The 22156-nt window shown below is 44.2% G+C and overlaps 1 protein-coding gene across 1 annotated transcript in view; it reads right to left on the bottom strand.

The window, feature by feature from the left end:
- The window catches only part of LOC147426886 (Cwf18 pre-mRNA splicing factor), a 60280-nt gene extending 47586 nt beyond the window's left edge, over positions 1-12694 (bottom strand). Inside the window, exon 1 of the mRNA XM_086498332.1 lies at positions 12477-12694. Coding sequence (XP_086354458.1) covers positions 12477-12613 — 137 coding nt within the window. The 5' untranslated portion in view covers positions 12614-12694. The remainder of the gene's footprint in view (positions 1-12476) is intronic.
- Between the last annotated feature and the right edge of the window lie 9462 nt (positions 12695-22156).

The raw sequence follows: 22156 nt of genomic DNA, 5'->3' as shown, positions 1-22156 counted from the left end.
TTAAATTAGTGGTGAGGGCCTCACTTCTCACAGCATCTGGACGCAGAGTCTGAGAGTGAAACCCTAACCGCTCTCTACTTTGATGATTGATTAATATAAAAAAGAAATACCTAAAGGGGCGCCGGTCTTTGGGGCCAATATCTCTAGGCACGGAACTCCGCCGGGCCAGTGCAAATCTATTGTGATCTGTGAATTGTTTTGAAGTGGTTATTTGGTGCTGTCGCGGTTGATTCTTGACTTGGAGTGTCCAAGTTTGTTACAGTGGTATCAGAGCACGGCCGATTTCTCTTCTACGGGAAATCCGATCCCCGAATTTTTTTCCGCGGCACCTATGGCTTCAGGCAATGATCAGTCAACTCCCTCTGCATATGGAGATGCGGGCTGGGATCACAACGAAGATTCAGGCAGAGAGTATGGCCCGCCTTGGCCTACTTAGGCGGAGCGGCGAGAGATAGAGCGTCGCTAGTTGATCAGCGATGCAACAAAGATGATGCTCAATTTTGCCAAGGACCTGGAGATGGCAAAATATATGAACCAGACCTCTTTGAAAGAGCTACAGATGGAGTGGCACAGAACCACAACACCACTCCCGAAATCCGCTCTCGAGAAACCTTCTGCCTCCAAGAAAATATACGGAGCAGGAACTGGAGAACGTGGTTGATGCACGGATTGCTCAGCTTTTCGACGTGCAAAAGAAAGACAAAAAGCACGGCAAAAAGCAGAAGAAAGGCACTGACTTCCAAGGATATTTGGGTCGTCGGTTGACATTTGACAAGGCAAAGAAACGGAAGAAGCGTGTTCGATTTGAAGGAGTACCCAGTTCTTCTTCTTCTTCTTCTCACAGTTCTTCTAGCTCCTCCGATTAGAGCGAAGAAGACAGAAAAAGCAAAAAGTGAAGCAAGACACAAAGCTTCGGAAAGGCCAAGAAAAAGGCAAAGAAGGCTACATCTCGCCCAGAGACTGACAGTTCTACTGAGGACTCGTCTACAGACAGCTCCCATTCCGATGACGGAAAGTTTTATGCGAACAAGAAGAATTTTTTTTACAAAGCCAACTAGTATGACTTTCTCGAAGATAAAAGCAAGAAAGTCCGAGAGTTTAAGGAAGGTGGCCACTCGATCAAGTTTGATACTTTTGAGGATACTCAGATGCTTCGAAGGCTTTGTCTTTTATACAGCAGTTTGACATCGCTTTCGCGGGAGGACGCTATTCAGAGCACTCCAAGATTCGGAGAGCTGCCTCTTACTATAAGGGGAATGCTCGTACTTGGTGGTCCACGCTTCTATTAAGCAAGACTGTGCCAGTTACATGGCTGAAATTCAAGAGGCTTTTTATTTCTTCTTGGTTGACTCAAGAGTTTGAGCGAGATATACGAGCTGCTTGGAACCATCTCCGGATGACCAAGAGCGATACAGTGAATTCTTATTGTGAAAGATTCTGGAGCTCTTTTCTACCCGCCTCTTCATTCAAGAAGATCTCGTTCAGAGAACAAATTGAGCGGTTTACCTTGGGTCTACCTACAGAGATCCGAGATCACTGCTTGGAACACAAGTCAGCTTCTATTTAGGAGTTGATGAGTCGTGCGAAGCGGGGCTTTGCCATTCACTCTGACAGTCTGACCTACCCCACAGATGAGGCCATGACACAACGAGCCAAACAGACTTCTGGGAATGAAAGTAGAATGAAAAAGAGCAATCCAGAGAAAAAAAAAAAAGGATGCACGACCCAAGCTTACTCCTGAGGAGAGAGCTCGCTTCATCAGAGAGGGGAAGTGCTTTGGATGCGGGGAACATGGACATATTTTCGCGAAGTGCCCTGATAAGGCACAGAAAGAACAGAATGATAAAGACGACGACAGGTCTGAGAGTTCGAGAGCAGCTGAGGAATGTGGCAAAAAAGGCAGAGAGAGAAAAGCAGAACTGGTACCACATGGCGTGGGACCTGCACCGAGTCTAATGAATGAAAGTACAAACTTTGCCACTTTTGGGGCAAAGCGAAGGATCAAGAAGCTCTTTTGAAGGAGCCAAGGCCAACTTCTTTTCACTTGGAATTGGCGGCTCGATTTGGAACTACGCCCGACAGACTGACGCCACAGGCGAAGGTAGTTCGACTGGCACCCGGATGGGATGTTGCCATTACACCGAGCATTGGCAAACTTCGTTTGCAAAGACAGGGGTGTTCAAGGCACGCGAGTGACGTTCTACTCGGGATCCCTTGGTACCACAAGAACTACGCCGTGGTTGACTACCAGGCCGAGAAAGCGACTTTGATAAATAAATGAAGGGCTTAGAGATTGTACTTGATGAACTTCAATTTTCTTACTCATTCTTTTGGGAGAACTGAACGATGGATAAAAGTTGAATATGTTTTGACCTGAAGAAAAGAACGCCAAGATTTTTTTTCTCCACGCTCATGCCGATTGCTTTTGAGAGGACCTGAAGATCATACCATTGATCTGATATCTGGAAGCACGCCACCGAATCGGCCACCTTATCGTGTGAGCCGAGTACAGAATGAAAAGATTATGAACTCAGTGAAAGACCTCTTGGAAAAGGGTCTTGTCCAGCCTAGTACTTCACCGTATTGCTCTCCAGTGTTGTTGGTTTTGAAGAAAGACGGATCTTGGAGAATGTGCATCGATTATAGCACTCTCAACGAAATCACCATCAAGAACAGATTTCCGATTCCTAGGATCGATGATATACTCGACAGGTTACAGGGATCCTCGTGCTTTAGCAGGATTGACTTGAAGAGTGGATATCATCAAATCAGGATAGCGCCAGGAGATGTCTACAAGACAGCTTTTCGGACGACTTTTGGGTTATTTGAGTTTTTGGTGATGCCTTTTGGCTTAACCAATGCTCCTGCGACATTTAACCGGATGATGGACAGGATTTTTCGAGAGTACAGGCTTTTTTTTTTTTTTGGCACTTTCTTTGACGACATCATTGTTTTCTCCAAGAATGAGGCAGAACACAGAGATCATCTGCTTCAAGTCTTTCAGGCATTACGAGATCACACGTTAGTGATTAATGCAAAGAAAAGTGAATTTTTCCTACTAGAGATACACTTTTTGGGACACATTGTGTCAGCAGCAGGAGTGCGAATGGACCCGGCCAAGATAGAGACTATCCGTGATTGGCCCGATTTGAGGAATGTCCATGAAGTTAGAAGCTTCTTGGGACTATGTTTGTACTACATGCGGTTCATACGAAAGTTTGCAGAGGTTGCTTCCCCTTTGCATACCTTGACACAGAAAGGAGTACCTTTTTCGTGGGGACCCCCAGAGGTGACTGCCTTTCAGACGTTGAAAGAGAAATTGACTACGGGACCTATTTTGACTTTGCCGGACTTGCAGAAGTCATTTGAAGTATTTTGTGATGCTTGTGGTCGTAGTCTGGGTGTGGTCTTGATGCAAGAAGGCCATGTCATAGCTTACGAGAGCCGTTTGTTCTCTAGGCCAGAGATGACAGCACAGATCTATGGGAAAGAGCTTTTGGCGGTTATCCATGCTCTTACTCAGTGGCGGCATTACCTACTCGGAGCGGATTTTACTGTCTTTACAGACCATCAGAGTTTGCGCTACTTCTTGTCACAGAAGCAGCTTTCGGAAAAGCAGATGCGGTGGGTGAACATCTTGTCACAGTTCCACTTCGAGATTGTCCATGTGCAGGGGCAGAAGAATGTGGTGGCAGATGCTTTGTCTCGGAAACCGTTGGTTCTGGCTATTTCCGCGATACATCATAGGAGCTTCAAGGATATGGTCGATCAGTATGCCACAGATACAGGTTTTGCAGATATTTTCACACGGATACGGGATGGGGAGACAGTAGCTGGATACACCCTTCGGGAAGGCTACTTGATGAAAAAGACTATGTTGTGAGTTACACAGCCGTTGAGGGAAAAGGTTATGACTGATTGCCACTGTCCACCTTTTACGGGTCACCGCGGCATTGCTACCACCATGAAAGGGGTAGAGAGAGATTTCTTTTGGCGGAGACTGAAGAAGGATGTGGAAGAGTTTGTGCGTAGTTGCTTGGTATGCCAGAAGGTCAAGTTTGACAGGCATAAGGCACAGGGATTGTTACAGCCTTTACCCATACCCACCCGCCCCTGGGAAAATATTGAAATGGATTTCATTTTTTTTTTATCTCCCGAGAATACAGAATGATCACGATGATTTTCCGATTACATGGCACGCCTGAGACGATTGTCTCCGACAGAGACCCCAGATTTATGAGTTTGTTTTGGAAGCAATTTGGGAGAACATTGGCACGCAGTTGCAGTTCTCGTCATCGTTCCACTTGCAGACTGACGGGCAATTTGAGATTGCCAATTCAGTGATTTTAGATTTATTGAAGTCTTGTATCTCGGATCAGAAGACTCAATGGGAAAAGAACTTACCTTTGGTGGAATTTGCCTACAATAACACGATACACTCTTCGACGGGGAAGACGCCATGTGAGATTGTTGAAACTGCTGCGAAGGTTCCATCCTTCCTGAGCACGAAAGATTAGAAATTTGAAGCGGATGAATATTCGCATGATTTGGATACGGCTTTTGCCAAGGTTCGCGAGACTTTACAGAAGTCTCAAGAACGACAGAAAAAGGCAGCGGATCGCCATCGTCGCGACTAGAAACTGAAGGAGGATGATTGGGTGCTCTTACTTTTGAGAAGGCACGCCTGAGAAAGAAAAAGGGAAAGGAGAGGCTTTTTCCAAAGCTTAGTATGTGATACTACGGACCTTTCCAGATTACTGACAAGATAAATGATGTCTCCTTCCGATTGGAACTGCCAGATACTTGGAGGATTCATAATGCATTGCATATGAGTCTCTTGAACCCTGTTAAGGGTGATGTGCCTGATGATGGGGAGCCTGATGAGCAACCCGAAGTGGAAGAAAACGAGGAGATCCTTGTTCCTGAACAGATTTTGGCACATAATGATACGAAGAAAGGTAAAGTCCGAAGGCGGTTCTTGGTTAAGTTCAAGAACTTTCCTGCATTTGATGCGAAGTGGATGGAGGAGGAGGACCTAGCAGATACTCCTCGGATTGTGAAACTTTACCTCGATGTTTTGGTTTAGCATAGTCTACTCCAAACGGAACCCAGAACTCAGCTTGGCCGAAGATCTGGTGCAGTGGGATGCACAAGAGGGGAGTTACTCCGCTCCCTTGTCAACAGATGCCTCGATTTTGATACTAAAGTCACTGATTTCTCTTTGAGCTTCAGGGATACTGAGAGCTGACAGTATTCTGCTGGATGACTTTATGAAATGGAATTCCTGATTATGATACTGATTTGTTCTTGACTTCTTGTGAGTGCAGGAACTGATAGCCGAAATGACTGCAGCATTTTGGTCTGATTGATCTCGAATAGACATGGTTGCAATAGGGGTTAGTCAATCGGACATCGATGAGGTCCCGATTGGACCTAGATGTGATTGCTAGCTACATTGCCGATAAATCATGGTCTAAGATCCGAATGAATGTTGAATGTCATGTGATGTCTTGTGATGTCTGGTGATGTCCTGTGATGTCGTGTGATGTGACTGTCGATTTTGTACATGTGCTAGATGTGTGTTCCTAGTACGTAGGTACTAACAGTCAGTGTCTGCTAAGACGGTTTATGGCTTTTGTCGGTTTTGCAAGCGTAATCGCGGTCGATTACAATGCTTTCAAGAGGGGGGTATGTCACAAAGTGATGACGTGGCAGACAACAGAAACCCTAATTTCTGCCAAAAACCCTAAAATTCCTGCAAACCCTAATTTTTGCCAAAAACCCTAAATTCCGAAAATCGCGGAGGCGGATTTAAAAAATAATAATTAAAAAAATATTTATTTTTTTTTTGGAAAATGATGAGCGACGCGAATTTTGCTTTTGCTTTTTTTTATATAAAAAAAAAGAGAAAAGACTCTCTAAGAGAGAGAGAGAATTGATGCTTTTGATTTTAAAAGCTTTTGGGGCTCTGCTTTTGGGCATCCCTTGTAACCTTTAAATTAGTGGTGAGGGCCTCACTTCTCAGAGCATCTGGACGCAGAGTCTGAGAGTGAAACCCTAACCGCTCTCTTGTACTTTGATGATTGATTAATATAAAAAAGAAATACCGAAAGGGGCGCCAGTCTTTGGGGCCAATATCTCTAGGCACGGAACTCCGCCGGGCCAGTGCAAATCTATTGTGATCTGTGAATTGTTTTGAAGTGGTTATTTGGTGCTGTCGCGGTTGATTCTTGACTTGGAGTGTCCAAGTTTGTTACAAAATCCTTTCCTTCTTTCCTTGCATTAGTGAATGCTTTTGCTTCAATGAATGTTCCTTTTATGTTCCCCTTAAGAGAGGGGCTGAGAGAATGCAATAGAGATGTGTAGAGGGAGAGAGAAAGACAGAGAAGAAGAGAGCGACACCCGATGGGGTCCCAACCAACCCTCTCATGGGCCCCCCACACCGTTACCAATGTGGTATTTGCTTTAAATTGCGTAAATGGGATGTATACACAATGCAATACCTCAATGCAAACTTGACGACGACAAATCACCATGGTAACTCCTCCGGAAGAGGCACCTCCGGGGCTGTTTTGATGCATCTTGGATCTTTCTCGATGTGGGAATTGCGGATGACCACCGCGGGCTGATTTGCATTCCCGATGTGAGAAGTATGATGGGCTGAAAACGCAGATCTCGACGAGGCCGATGTGGACAGCAATGGAGCACTCGATGCTAGCGAGGGAATGGCCGAGGAGAGGCTCGATGGGCTGCTTAAGTACCGGACCGCAACGGGAAACTTGCGTAGGCAAGGTCAGGCCACTCTCCGTCGAGGGGAAGGGCTGAAAACTGAAAACGCTGGGGCTGATTTGCTGCAGAACTGAGCGCTAGGGCTGGCTGCTGAAAACGCTGCTGATCTGCTGCTGTCCCAAAACGCTGGCTGATCTGCTGTGCAGGGCTGATGGCAATGGCTGCCAATTAAAAACGTTGGCTGATGGGAAGCCCCAAAACGCCAGACTCTTTGTTCTCCACTTGCGCTCTTCACTTGCCTCCAAAGGCCAGGCTCAGGTTGCTTAAATATTGGCTATTGTTTGGGTCGGGCAAACCGTCCACCAATTCCAACAAATAAATCATAAAAATGAATTATTAAAAATAGGTCCAGGGATCTAGATTTGGGTGCAACTGCCGCACATCCGCCCAACCGGGAATCCGATCGAAGAGAGGTCTGGCACGTCGGATTCCTCTAACCTAGAACTACATGCTCGTCATGCCAGATGCTCACCGTAGTGTAATAACATCTGTCAAAACGCGTATACAAACCATTTATGCAAGAGGGTTCCAAACAGGAAAACCTAATCTAATGGACTTGTCCGGACATGTGGGTCCTGCGAACAGGCTCACAAAATTGCCGGTACTAATCCTCCTAGGATTCTAGACATCCCTATAAGGGGAAAACTGGCTCTGGAAGTTGATGAACTATGTCCACGTGGCACACATAGCCATGTGCACGTGACACTCTCTCTGTCAAAGTTCAGTAATTTTGAAGTTTCTGTTCTTGTGTTGCTATTGACTTCACGCTTGGAGTGTCCAAGCCTGTTATAGGGAAGTCCACAACAAAATCGCTCAATTTGCTGCTTACAAGAGATCTTTTTAAAAGAAAAGGCAAGTAGAAAAGCATCACAAACTCTCTCACAATAAAGATCCAAAGTATCTCCCTTCGAATATTGGAGTATCTGCTTAGCACAAGTATCAACCTGCTGGTGACGTAGCATCTCCATTCGTACTCCCTAGGCCCCGGTGGCCCGTACTCTTTTTTTGAATCGTCAGAAGGTGGTGGTTGTCCATTTGAATTTTTCGTGCTTTCATCCGATCCGGAACTCCTCCCAGCATGGACGCACAAATGGATGGCAGGGCATGGGGCGGACCGTGGGCCCATGGCATCCATGTCTTGGCTTGAACTATCAGGATTAGGCATCGGGTGTGGGATTCGTCACTTAAATCCATGTGTAATCTGAGTTATGTATGACTTATGCCCTATAAGATAGAGTGATGAAGACGGGAGGGCGCTCGATGCACGATGTATGAAGGGTGCGAATGGCTAATAAGTCTCGGGTCGCAACACGAAAATTTTTTAATAGCAATTTCCAAAGTGCCAAAGTGCTTTGTTTGATCTTTGGTAGGACCGGTATGCTTTGAGAAAAGCACACGCCTGAAGCTCTAATACCACTGTGATGGACTTGGACACCACAAGTCGTAAATCTAGCACGACACACGAGAGAATCACTTAAAATAATTCACAACTTTATCACACTTTAAAAATTAGGGTCGATATGGCCCGGCATAGTTCCGTGCCCAGAGGTATTGGCCCCAAAATCTGGCGTCCCTTTCGGTATTTATTTTTATATTAAAGCTTGAGCAAAGTTATAATTCCCGTGGGCCCTCTCTGCTCAAAAGCTCGTCAACGGCCTTGGGTTCTTATTTAAAGGCCCCTTGTGCTTTTAGAAACAGTACATAAAGAACTCTTCTTGGCCCAACAGAAACCAGTGTGAATCGCGGAAATCCGTACAGTCAGCCACGTGGCACAACACAAAACACGGAAATCCCGTACTGCTTCCATGTCAACATGTCAACGCAAAATGCAAGATTCCGTACTGTTGTCCGAGTTAGACTTACGCCACTCTGCTGCTTCACAGGTACTTGTACGGCTAGTATGTCTCCGGGTTGGCCACCCATAGTCTAGGTTGTACCAGGTCCGGCCGCCCGAGTTTGGGGCCGGCCGCCCACTTTTGTTTGGGCGCCCACATATATTTCCATATATCGTTTTTTTGTTGGGTCGTGGGGATTTTTATCAGGCCTTGCCCTACCTCCCCTTGGGCACCTATTTATGGGGCCAGGGGGGCACCCACTTCCATATCTCATCTCACAAAGATCACACATCTGATTGTATTGGGTCTTCTACTCAAGGGCAAGATCACATCAGCCAGCGATCAACAAAAGCCAGGCAAGCGACGGCATCAGGAGCAGTTTCTATCGCGGGAATCCCCAATTTTCACCTGCATTTTTGCTTCCTCCATTGGCGATCACCTGCTGGCTGCTAACGCTGCCATTTTTGGACATCTTTGTCGTGGAAAACCCCTCCAGATCCATTTGCGTTTTTACCTTCATCTGTGTTTTTGGGTTTTCAGCCCATTTTCGGCGGTTTTATTGGTCACTTTGTGTCGTTGACACCTTCCACAACTTGCTGGGCACCTAGGGTACCCATCAAGCCTTTGTTTTTTCAGCAAACAGAAGGTTTTTGGTGCCAACAAGTGCGGCAAAAGTGGACTGAAAATTGACCTGCGTTTTTGCAGCAGAAGGACAGCGCTCAGCTTCTGGACCCTGGATCTCGCCACCACCCACCCGGCTTTGCATCTGGTGCATTGCCGGCGAATATCCTCTCCGTCTTCATCAGATTTCAGCCATGACCCCTTGCTGTTTTCTCTGTTTTCAGCCCATCTGGGGCAGTGATAGTGATTCACCACCCTTCCCATACTCCTCTGCACCGCTCCGGACCATGCCGGGAGCGTACGAGCACACTGAAAATCGCTGGACAGCAGCGTTTTCATCATCTCGCAGTTGCGTTTTTGGGTGGACAGCAACCACTTGGCTTCTTTCACAAAGGATGAAGTTACCTCCTGCCAGGACACCATCCGATGGTGGTCCGTGCGATCTCTCAGTGACTGCTGCAGTACACGGTATCTTCGACATCAGCTTGATCATCTACGGGCGTACAATCCTTGGGAGATCCATTCATTCCAGCCATCATTCGGCGGTTGCACACTCCAGAGGGGGTGGTGACTTGTGGTTTGCTATGGATACTCCTATGCACTCATCAGAGGAGTTCACACGAGATATGGCCATGCTCATGGCATATGGGATTACGACATTCTCAGAGAAGACACCACCATCTTTGGTGGACATACACTTACCACTTGACCTCGACACGTCAGATCACTTGCTTACAGAGAGGATCTTGGATCTGTTCTTGGACAAGTTCATTGCTTGGATCTACAAACTGGAGTGGGACTTCAATTCTTTGGACTCTCTTGGAGTGTTTACCTGCGAGATGCGGGAGATCAAACATCATTCCGCGACTACATCCGGAGTCACCCGGAGCTTGGCTTGGATGGTAGTGCAGTTGCTCTTCTACACTCCTGATCATTTGGATTGCTACCTTCAGAGTTGCTTACACTCACCCTTGGTAACCTTACAACAAACTTATCCCCCGACCTGGGCAGTAGGCCACTCCCAGCTCATTCACATTAAGAGCCACAACAAGATGCGGTTTGGTGACATTGTTGGCGCGGATTTTGTTTTGGTTGACACCGGAGGATTGGAGGCAAGAGATAAGGGGAAGACAATGCAGACTACTTAGTCTAGCTTCACTTCTTCTACAAGATGATTACGGTGTAGACAGCTTGGTCTAAGCACACCTCTTCTCAGAGGCTCTTCACAGCGCAGACTGTTTAGTCTGGCCTTCCCCTCATCTTGGATTACCCTACCTACTGACAGGACACCATACAGTGGTGGTCCGTGGGGTCTATCAGTGACTGTTGCAGCTTATGGTAGCTTCTACAGTGCAGGCTGTTGAGTCTGGCTTTCCTTCATTCTGAGGACGATTATGGCACAGATTGGTACATCTAGCCTTCCTGGAGTTTTACACAGCTTAGCCACCTGGCCACCTTGGGTTATAGGTTCATGCATCGACAGGCTTCCGGTCATTCTCATGACGGTTCGTGGGCTTCTCCATTTTCTCCTGACGGTTTGACTACAGACACCACAGGTCCTATTAGGCAGGACACTTGCATGTCTATTGGCACTCCTTTCACGACAAGGAGTTGTTTTCACACAGAGTTCGGGACCTTCACGCGGTATCTTCACCTTGTATTGACAAAGTACAACAATTTGCTACACTACTCGTGACGACATCTTCCCATGGAGATTTCTTGGCGGTCGGGACACCCAGACTGCTGCTACACTTGCGAAGTTCGCCAGAGTATTGTCCTTCAGTGGACATCGCAGCAGACATCTTCATCATTTGCCTCACATCTTCGGCTTCATGCGGTTTGTTCAGCATTATGTGCTGACAGGGGGTGTTAGACTTACACCACTCTGCTGCATCACAGGTCTAGGGCATACTTGTACGGCTAGTATGTCTCCGGGCTGATGTCTCCGGGCTGGCCACCCATAGTCTAGGTTGTACTTGGTTCGGCCGCCCGAGTTTGGGGCCGGCCACCCACTTTTGTCCGGATGCCCGCATATATTTCCATATATCATTTTTCTGTTGGGTTGTGGGGATTTTTATCAGGCCTTGCCCTACCTCCCCTTGGGCACCCATTTATGGGGCCAAGGGGTACCCACTTCCATATCTCATCTCACAGAGATCACACGTCTGATTGTATTGGGTCTTCTGCTCATGGTTGGTAATCATGGGGGGCTGATCGCCCCCTCTTCACCATCTCTTGTGTTTGTGTCTACTGTCTCTCTCTCGCTCCTCTCTCACGCTTCCGCACACGCGCACTCTCACAGTCCGGGCTGCCACATCATCAGTTTGTGACACAGTTCCCAGAGCTTCTACTTTGTGGAAGCAATATAAAGAAATACCAAAATGGGCGCCAAGGTTTTCTAGAAGTGAAACTCTCTCTCTCTCTCTCTCTCTCTCTCTCTCTCTCTCTCTCTCTCTCTCTCTCTCTCTCTCTCTCTCTCTCTCTCTCTCTCTCTCTCTCTCTCTCTCTCTATAGTTGTTTTGAATTGTTAAAAGTCTGATCTTTTCAATTGGCACGTAGTGTCGTCCTGTTAGTATTTCACCGTCGGTTTGTGTGCCAATGCATACACTCCACACTCACATGTTTATGGCTATTTATTCATGGTTGGTGGTAAAACTTCTACAATGGCGTTTCATAGTCTGGCAAAACCATTTTGAAACTTTTGAAACTCGTTTCATAAGAAACATTTCGAAACTGCCTAGCTACTATGGGACTCAAACATTGAGAATCCAACTGCCAATGATCCATACAAGTGGGCAAACACCAATTAACAAAATCTATACCTGGATGAGTCCAAGGATAGCCCACATCCATTTAAAAAAGGTGCAAATCATGGACTTATGATTTTCATCCACAAAAAATATAACCATCAACTTCATCTTGCCATGATTGTCTTGATTGATACTCAAACCCATCAACCCCATAAAGAAATTAGCTTCTATTATTGTATGAAGATTCCTTTCCTACGATTAGGAGCTTCTCTAACACAAACCCCCTACCTGAAAAAAACCGAGTCGCTATCTTGAGGAAAAAAAATAATCCACTACTATTACTCTTACTCCTAGATGCACAGCATAAGGATAGAGAAGCATGTGAGTGCATGACACAATGAATAACCATCCATCATGTACATGTTCATGAAGAAGGCTAACCAAACACAATCTGCATGTACAAATGTCTAGTAAAACTTACAAGGGAGGTTTCTCGTCCTCCTGAGATTCCTGCGCCTGCTGTTCTTCTGGAGGGCCGACAAGCTCCACAGCCGCGCGCAGCGCTCGGAGCCTCTCTCGTCTTTCAGCGGCCGCGCTTTCCAGCTCTTCTATAGCCATCGCCACGTTCAATCGCTGTGCGCAAATTACTTCGCGCTAGGAAAATAACAATTTCTTGCTTGGTTGGCCTTGCTATAGAAGTTTTGTCGGAACGTTTTGATTGTGTAGTTCCTTAATGCGATTTTCCACAACGAACCTCATAAACGTGGTCGCTTGGCCTAATCATGTCTCAGCACTATCTCACACGGGCGTGGGCTGCTAGCAGCCCACACTTATATCCCTGAGCGGGTGCATCGTGACCCGTTCGATGTTGCAGCACACCCGAATTTACCAATTTGCTTGGATTTACTAAACTGACCCGAATTTACAGAGCAGCAGGTACATCATAAGGGAAGCCCTTCTCCCAATGCTTTCAACAAGCACGTACAGGTGAGGTGGTTAAGGTGATAGGCTTGCAAAGGTGATGTTCTAGGTTTGATTCTTTTGGGGGGGGGGGGGGGGGGGGGTAAATTTACAAGTTTGCTACACCCGAACTTGCCTATTTTCCCAAATTTACACAAACCGCATCGGACGGCTCAGATCGCACCCGATCCTCGAAATGGGCATGGGCCATTGATCCCCTCCTGCCCATGCCCGTGTGAGATAGTGAGGAGGCTAATCGTGGCCCTTGACTTGATGTCAATTGTACGTTAAAAAAAAGCTCAGTTGCTTTTTCTTGATGGAAAGAAGTCGTCGAATAACCTAGACTAGGTGTTGGTGGCGGCTAGCGAAAAGTGTTGAGTCGCATCACCAACAGCTAGCAAAAGCAATCGAGGGTTAGGCAATTTGCAGCTAGCAAAAAGGTATTGCATGGCATTGAGACAAACGCAAATAGCTCTTCTACCTTGCTTGGCCATGATGAGTAGCGGTTGTTGCCTCTTTGCATTGACACCGCTTCTTGAACCACTTCTATAGCTTCAAAAAGAAATTTCCTAGTAGCAATGGTGCAAGTTTTGAACACCTCTTCACCATTCACTTTAGGTAACAGTTACTTTAAAGTATTGCAGCCAAGAAAAGGGAGATTGTTTTCAGCACCAGACACTCTTCCAGGATGCCTCTTCAAAGCTTGTGGTCATTGGGGTCATTGACAAGGGAAAGCAAATCCATGATGAGCTTTTGAGGCAGGAGTTTTTGCAGCATCATGTTGTGTAAAGTGACGCTCTTGTGGATAATTTTTTATCGTGAGAAACCAACGACCTTGGTCAGATGTGCAAGACATTCACATGGGGTGTGAGAATTCACGATGGCACTGCTAGTTAGGGGCTTGGCAATGCTTTGGCCTATATGCACGCAAAATGTGGGGCCCTTACGAAGCACATAAAGTTATTGGTTGAACTATCTATTTAAAATGTGGTCTCTTTGCAACGCATTCATTGAAGGATATGCTCAACATGGTTGTGGCAAGGCAGCAAATCCATATTGAGCTTCCAAGGCAGGGGTTGTTGGAGCATCATGTTGTGCAAGGTGATGCTCTTATAGACATGTTTGGATTTTAAGAGGCCAATCGCCTTGGTCGGATGTGCAAGACCTTCACATGGGATGAGAGAATTCACGATGACATTGCTAGTGAGGGGGCTTGGCAATGCTTTGGTCTATATGTATGCAAAATGTGGGGCCCTTACAAAGCACATAAAGTTATTGGTGGATGAACTTTCCATCTAAAATGTCATCTCTTTGCACCGGATTTATTGAAGGATATGCCCAACATGGCTATTGCAAGAAGCTTTGGGTTGTTTTATCCAGATGCAAAGGGTGGCCTTTTTGCAAATGTATTTACGAATGCTTGAACTTTGAAGGCAAGTGCAAGACCTTCAAATGGGTGAGAGAATTCAGGACGACTTCAGGAGTTGTTGAAGAAACATGGTCTGCTTGGCAATGCTTTGGTCAATATGTATGTCATATGTGGTGCCCTTGTAAAATAACATAACATTATTAATGAGATTTTTGCTCAAAATGTCATCTCTTGGAATGCGATGATTGTAGGATATACCCAACATTGTTGTGGCAAGCGCTTGGAATGGGACTTGCACATTAAAGGCATGTGACCTTACACGAGACCTTCACATTGTCGTGCACCTCTGCTTCCATGATGGGAAAATGAGCAAAGAAATGCAAGCTAAGCTTCTTTGAAGCCTATACATTTATTGAGCACTGATTAGGGCTTGTTAACAGGCCAAGTTTCATGATTAATGTATGTCAATGCGGCTTTAAGGGGCCAATAGATGCCTTGATGATGCTAAAAAGGAGTATGCTTGAAGTGAGCACAGATGGGAGTTTATGATCTAGAACTGCAATGCTTGAAGTGCTCTATTGGCCTGTCTTTACGGCTCGTCAATTGGGGCTACAGTGAAAAAGTTATGGCTAGTGTGCATGCATTTAGCAAGAAACATATCCAAACCTGTATATTCACGATGAGCCTTGCCAATACTTATGGCAAAATGTGATGCGCGTAGCACACATTAAAAAAGAATGTAAATAGTTCTGAAAAGAAACTAAATACTTTCACTCGCAATCTTTTGCAAACCTAGCTGAAACGTTTTTTTTCTCCTTTGCATTAGTGTGTGTTTACCATGGCCAGTGAGGATATCCCACCTATGCACACGTTTGATTTTGAGCATGTAGATCAAAATCAAAGCACCACGAGTGCGACTGACACTAATATGCATGATGACGATGATCTAGGAGATCATGGCCTTGTAGATATGGATACTTTCAAGACTTTGGAAAATCACCAAAGCGTACTTGAACGCAACCTCTCTGCACTCAATGCAAATGTTACCAATCTTACGGAGTTACTTGTGAAATTTATGAATTCACAGACGGCTCAAGAAGCCACAAGTGGCACGGTTCAAGGGAACCAAGCTTGCATGACTCAAGGAGTCCAAGAGACAAGTGTTGCAGAAGATGGAGAAGGTAGCAATGCATTACTTAAGAATACCACCATTCTTGAGTTTTACGGGGAAGAGCATGATCGAACAAGGATGCGGTCAAGACGTTCTTACACAAATGGAGTGATATTCATAGGTTGAGACACACCCCCGATATAAAGATGGCTGTGGAAACAAGTCTATCTCTTAAAGGCAAGGCTTATAAGTGGTGAATGATATTTCCAATAGATGCTCATCCTCCGTCTTGGGCTGCGTTTCAAGATTCTTTCTTCAAAGAGTTTTTGGACTCTAATGACAAAGATAAGAATTGGTTAGCATGGGCTGCATGCCACATGTCTCGTCTCTCTCTCACACAGTACCTTTTGAAGTATCGAAAAATCATATTAAAAGTAGGTCTAGATGAAGTCCAAAAGATACGGGGTTTTAATAGGGGTCTTGACAAAGACTATCGTCTTCATGTCAAGACCCGACATCCAAAAACTTTGGAAGAAGCCATCAGTCATGCCCAAAGATATGATGATGACCAAGAGAGGAAAGGAAATGTTACCTACTCTAAGAATACTCTTGCTAAGAGCAATGTGGCTAAGAGCCAATGCTGAGGTAGATCTCCTACACGTTCCAAGAGGAATAAGAGATAATCTACCTCTCCACACCCACAAGAGGCTAAGAAGCCTAAGCAATCATGAGATAGTCCACGTGGGTCTCTTAGCATTGCTGATTTTTGAGCGTGCAAAGAAACACAATTTGTGTTTTAGATGTCTTTCGGACCAACATAACAGGAAAGATTGTCCTCTTTTGCAAGGCAAAGAAAAGGCCATGCACATGGTGCAACACTTCACATTAGATTCATCTCCTAAATATTGTGCAAAAGAGGTTCTTCGTATGGAAGAAAATCACAAGTGTTGTGTGCTTGCTTCAATGTGGCAGTCCACCTTTGGCCCCCATGATTTGATTCGCATGCATGGCACTATTAACAGACAACATGTTTGTATTTTAGTGGATGATGATGCAACTCATAACTTCTTGAACTATAAGCTAGTCAAGAAATTGAAGCTTACACAGACTCCCTGCTCTCACAAGTATGTGGTGGAGCAGATGTCTGGGAATGATAAAAAAGTATGGGACACGATAGTTCAAGGGGTTGAGCTTATTGTTCAAGATCATATGATGACCCTTGACTTCCAAGTTAGAACATGGACCATGCTGATGTAGTTTTAGGACGAGAGTGGTTGCATGGTTTAGGAAACACATTGCATACTAGTTATGAACACAACTCCTTATCCTTTATGGCCAATGGTAAACATGTGCTTTTGCTTGGTGAGAAAAATATACCATTTGCACCCCTGATATGTACAACCGAGCTTTCTATTTTGTAGAAAGCAGATTTAATAGATGAAGTCTTTTTGTGTTACTGCTTGTCTCCAAGTCTTGTGAATTCTCAAGAGCAAAGTGCGGTGAATTATAGTAGTGGTATGCAAAGTGCAAAGAGTTGTAATAATAAAGCAAAGTGTTAACAAATCTAACGAGCAAAGTGCTCTCAATTTTAACTCTATAGAGCAACGCGCAACTGTTGTAAAACAAACATTACAGGAATTACAAGATTCTCCATCCCAGCATAACTCTATTTTACTTTCTCCTTTTGCATGGCAAAAGTTGACTCACTTACTCACGGAGTATAATGATGTGTTCTCAAGTGATTTACCACCGGGTTTACCCCCTACACGTGATGTGCAGCATGACATAGATGTCTTGCCAGGCACTAAACCGGTAAGTAAACCACCTTATCGTATGAGTGCTAAAGAAGCCAAGGTGGCTAAGATTCAGTTGGCTGACTACCTCGCTCATGGTGTCATTATACCTAGCACTTCGCCTTGGGCATCACCAATTCTATTGGTAAAAAAGAAAGATGGTACTATGCGCATGTGCGTAGATTATCGTGGATTAAATGCGATAACAATCAAGAACAAGTATCCTCTGTCTCGAGTGGATGAGTTGTTTAATCAACTCCACGAGGCAAGATACTATACAAAGATAGATCTTCGTTCCGAATACCACTAGGTGTGTATCCTACTATAAGATATCTCCAAAACTGCCTTTAGAACACGGTTCTGGCATTTTGAATTTTTGGTTATGCCTTTTGGTCTAACCAATGCTCTAGCCACATTTATGACACTCATGGATAGTGTTTTACGTCCCTATCTTGGAAAATTTATTGTGGTTTTCCTTGATGACATTCTCATCTACAGTAAGACTAAAGATGAACACATAGAACACTTACGATTAGTGTTCGAATAGCTACGAGCTCACACGGTGTATACTAAGCAAAGCAAGTGTGGTTTCTTTAAAACAGAGATACATTACCTTGGTCATGTGATCTCTTATTCTGGCATCAAAATGGACACTAACAAGGTCGCTGCCATTCTTCAATGGCCACATCCCAACACGGTTGAGGAGCTTCAAATATTTTTAGGCATGGCTGGATTTTATCGACAGTATATCCATGATTATGACAAAATTGATGTTTCTATGACGGATCAACTTGAAGCAAAAGGTAAGATCTTTTCTTAGGAAGAAGCCCAAAAACGCAGTTTCGAATAGCTCAAGGTAGCTATAGCCACTGCTCCCATCCCAGCAATCATCAACCCACTTAAGCCGTTTGTGGTAGAGACTGATGCTAGTGATAAAGCAATTGGTGCGGTACTTCTCCAGGAGGGAAGACCTATAGCCTTTGAAAGTAAAAAGTTAGATAGAGCTCAACAAAATTATTTTGTCTATAAGAGAGAGCTCTATGCCATAATTCACGCTTTACAAAAGTGGCGACACTATTTATATGGTGCCGAGTTTGAAGTAGTATTTGATCATGAGAGTATCAAATGGTTTACTACTCAAATGGACTCGATGGGCCGTAAAGCTAGATGGGCCAAAATCCTTCAAGATTATGATTGTAAGCTATGATATCACAAGGGGCAATATAATGCAGTAACGGATGCACTAAGTCGGATGCCTCAGATTAATTCACTTGCTTTCACGAAAATAAAGAGTGGATTTTTAGAGTCATTACGTGGCAAGTGTGCACAAGATCAATCATATGCTAAAGTGTGGAGTGCAGTTTTAAAAAGGAATCCGTCACACTCACATGTCTCTGTACAGCCAGATCAACATGTCTCTGCATGCGCAGATAAAAACTCCAACACACAGAGCTCCACCCCTACTGAGGAAGAGCTTAAGCGATGGAAGAATTTTTTCATTGATGATGGCTACTTGCTCCACAAAGGTAGAGTATGTGTGCCAAAGGACTCAGACACTAGGTGCCAAATCTTATTTGAGTGTCATGATAGTCCAAGTGCTGGTCATCCAGGTATTCATAAGACATATGCCTTAGTTCAATGGCAATTTTATTGGTCAGGCTTACATCATGATGTTCAAGAGACGTACTAAACTGCCAATAGTGCCAAGTTAATAAGACAGAGCGCCTCAAGGTAGGTGGCCTTTTACATCCTTTAGAGATTCCACAATGTAAGTGGGAGAGTATCTCTATGGATTTTGTAGTAGGATTACCTACTACAAATCGTGGTCATGATGCCATTTGGGTAATTCTAGACCATCTCACAAAGATGGGTCAATTCATTCCCACTAAGACTACGATTAAGACATCAGAATTAGCACAGCTATTTATAGAGCATATATATAAACTCTATGGTCTTCTAGCTAGTATCATTAGTGACAGAGATCCAAAGTTCGATAATCACTTGTGGAGAGCTGTGTTTCAAAAGTTGGAAACTAAACTTAATCTAAGTACGACTGATCATCCAAAAATGGATGGTCAAATCGAAAGAGTTAATCAAGTGCTAGAGGATATGCTACAAGCGTAAGTTAGAAAGAAGCAAACCAATTGGGAAGACTACTTACCTATATTGGAATTTGCTTATAATAGCTCAAAGCATGTGACTACAGGGTTTAGTACATTTATGCTTTTATATGAATTTCAACCTAGATCACCCATTATGGTGGGGTTGGCTAAGGATAAGATACAACAAGCAAAGGATTTTCTCCAAGACCATTTTGGCATGCTTTGAGTTGCTCGGCAGAACATTAAGCAAGCTCAAGATCGATATAAGAAGTACGCAGATGAGCATCATCGTCTTGCTCCTTTTGAAGAAGGAGACAAGGTTTTCCTCAAAGTTCCGGAGCATTCAGAAGGTCTGAAGACAGGAAAAGTTGCTAAACTTTCACCACGCTCTTGTGGACCGTTTACCATTCTCAAACATATAGGTCAAGAGGCCTATAAGTTAGCTCTCCCAAAGCACTCATGAGTTCATCCTGTTTTTCATGTTAGCCGTTTACGATAACTAGGACATAATGATAATGTCATTGACACAGGTGTGTTAGTTGACCTTATCAAACCGCCAAGCATTCCTCATGAGCCCAAAAAGATTTTGGATTCTCATGAGCTTCGCACCAGACATCATGTCAGACGACAGGTGTTGGTAAAATGGCTAGATAGACCTGAAGAAGGTTCTACATGGGAGAATGTCTCCGCACTTAAGAAACGTTTTCCTACATTCATTTTCGAGGACGAAAACGATTCTCCAAGGGGGGTAATGTAAGGACATGGGTCCTATGGGCAAGGCCACCGGGACATCCGGACAGTGTGTACGCTACGGGGAGGCTATAAGATAGCATGGTTGGGTGGAGACTAGCACATGCATTACCACCGCCCTTTCAACCCAAGTAATGAGCAACATCCCCAAATCTTTCCTCTTGAAAGTAGCATTCAAATCAGCCTTAAATTCAACAATATGTCTCTCATTTGGTCTAGTGATCAGCAAATCATCCACATAAAGAACGACAATGAGAAGTACATCACTTTCACGCCTTACATACAATGTGCTTTTTGTTGGACTGTTACAAAAGCCTCGATTGACCAAATGAGTGTCAGCCTTCTCATACCAAGCACGAGGAGATTGATTCAACCTATACAAAGCTTTGTTACATTTGCACACCTTGTCCTCTTGTCCTTTCTTGACAAAACCGCGAGGCTGCGTTACATAAACTTCCTCAAATATATCAACATTCAAGAAAGCAGTAACAATGTCTGACTGATGTACATCCCAACCAAAATGAGATGCAAATGCACATACAAAACGTACAGTAGTCATACGACAAGTGGGAGAAAAAGTCTCTTCATAATATATGCCTTTTTGTTGTGCATGACCCTTTGTAACAAGTCAAGCCTTATAGAGATCAATCTCACCATCCAGCTTGCATTTAAAATTGTAAACCCACTTTGTACCAATGGCCTTTTTGCCAAAAGGAAAATCACATAAAGTCCATGTGTCATTTTCTATAAGTGCATCATATTCTGATTGCATGGTAGTCATCCGATTTTTGGAATTCTATGCTTCATCGAAAGACAGAGGTTCATACAAGCTAGACATAGCCAAAGCAAAACAATCTGATGTATAAGATGCATGGCGAGAGCCTAAACGAGTGCGACTAGACAAAGGTGCATCCAATTTACTATCACGCAATGTATGCACCAACCGTTTTGGCATACCTCTAGCTTGCTCATTTTCAAACCTTTCCTCATCAAGTACATCATGTACATCTGCATCAGTAATAGACTGATCGGTAACATTTTCAAAAATCCCCATAGGCTGTACATTTGCCTCATTGGAATTTAAATTTGAACTTCCACCACAGACAAGAGGCAACAAAGTGTCATAAATGTCCTATGAGCTTACATTAATTTCTCTAGTACATGACAGCAAGGCCTAAAGACAATCTTGCACAAACAACATCCTGTGAAACCAAAATACGCTTTGTTTGTGGATGATACAACTTGTAACCTTTGCTTTCAACACTATAACCAACAAAAATACATTTGACAGCCTTATCATCCAATTTTTTTGTGTTGTGTGGCACCAAAGCATATGCCAAACAGCCAAGAACATGCATATGATCAATAGAAGGCTTTCTATCAGGCCATGATTCATATGGAGTCATAGACTGCAAAGCTTTTGTATGACACATGCTAAGTACATAAGTGGCACACATGATGGCCTCAAGCCAAAACAAATGCGACAAAGCTTGACTTTTGACCATACATCGTGCCATTTTTGTAAGTGACCTGTTTTTTCTCCTAGCAACACCATTTTGTTGAGGCATATAAGGCACTGTACATTGGTGTTTTATGCCACGACTAGCCAGAAATGCAATAAATTCATGAGACATATACTCCCCCCCTTGATCGGAACGTAGGGTGCCCATAGTACATTTTGAGACATTTTCAACCATATCCAGAAATTGTTTGAAGCACATAAATACTTTGGACTTTGCTTTCATTGGAAATATCCATGCATGCCTGGAGCAATCACCAATAAAAGTCAGAAGTAAAGGTAATTGCCCAAGGACGGAGCTTGCATGGGTCCACAAACATCACTATGCACAAGTTGCAACCTGCATGTGGCCCTAAATGAACTATCCTTTGGAAACTTAGAACGTTGCATCCTACACAAAATACAGTCTTTACAGACATGTTTGACAAGTGCTTCAAGAGGTGGCAAAGAAGCAACCATATCAGATATTTGCAAACGCAGCAAACTGGCAAATTCAGATGACCAAAACGTGCATGCCAAAGTTTTGCATTTGAAATAGCCTTTAGATCCACAACTGC

This window comes from Adiantum capillus-veneris, chromosome 24 (assembly GCF_014529385.1).
Source record: "Adiantum capillus-veneris isolate H3 chromosome 24, ASM1452938v2, whole genome shotgun sequence".
Classification (NCBI taxonomy): Eukaryota; Viridiplantae; Streptophyta; class Polypodiopsida; order Polypodiales; family Pteridaceae; genus Adiantum; species Adiantum capillus-veneris.
The sequence above is the reverse complement of the archived record's forward strand: the minus strand, read 5'-3'. Positions and strand labels throughout refer to the sequence as shown.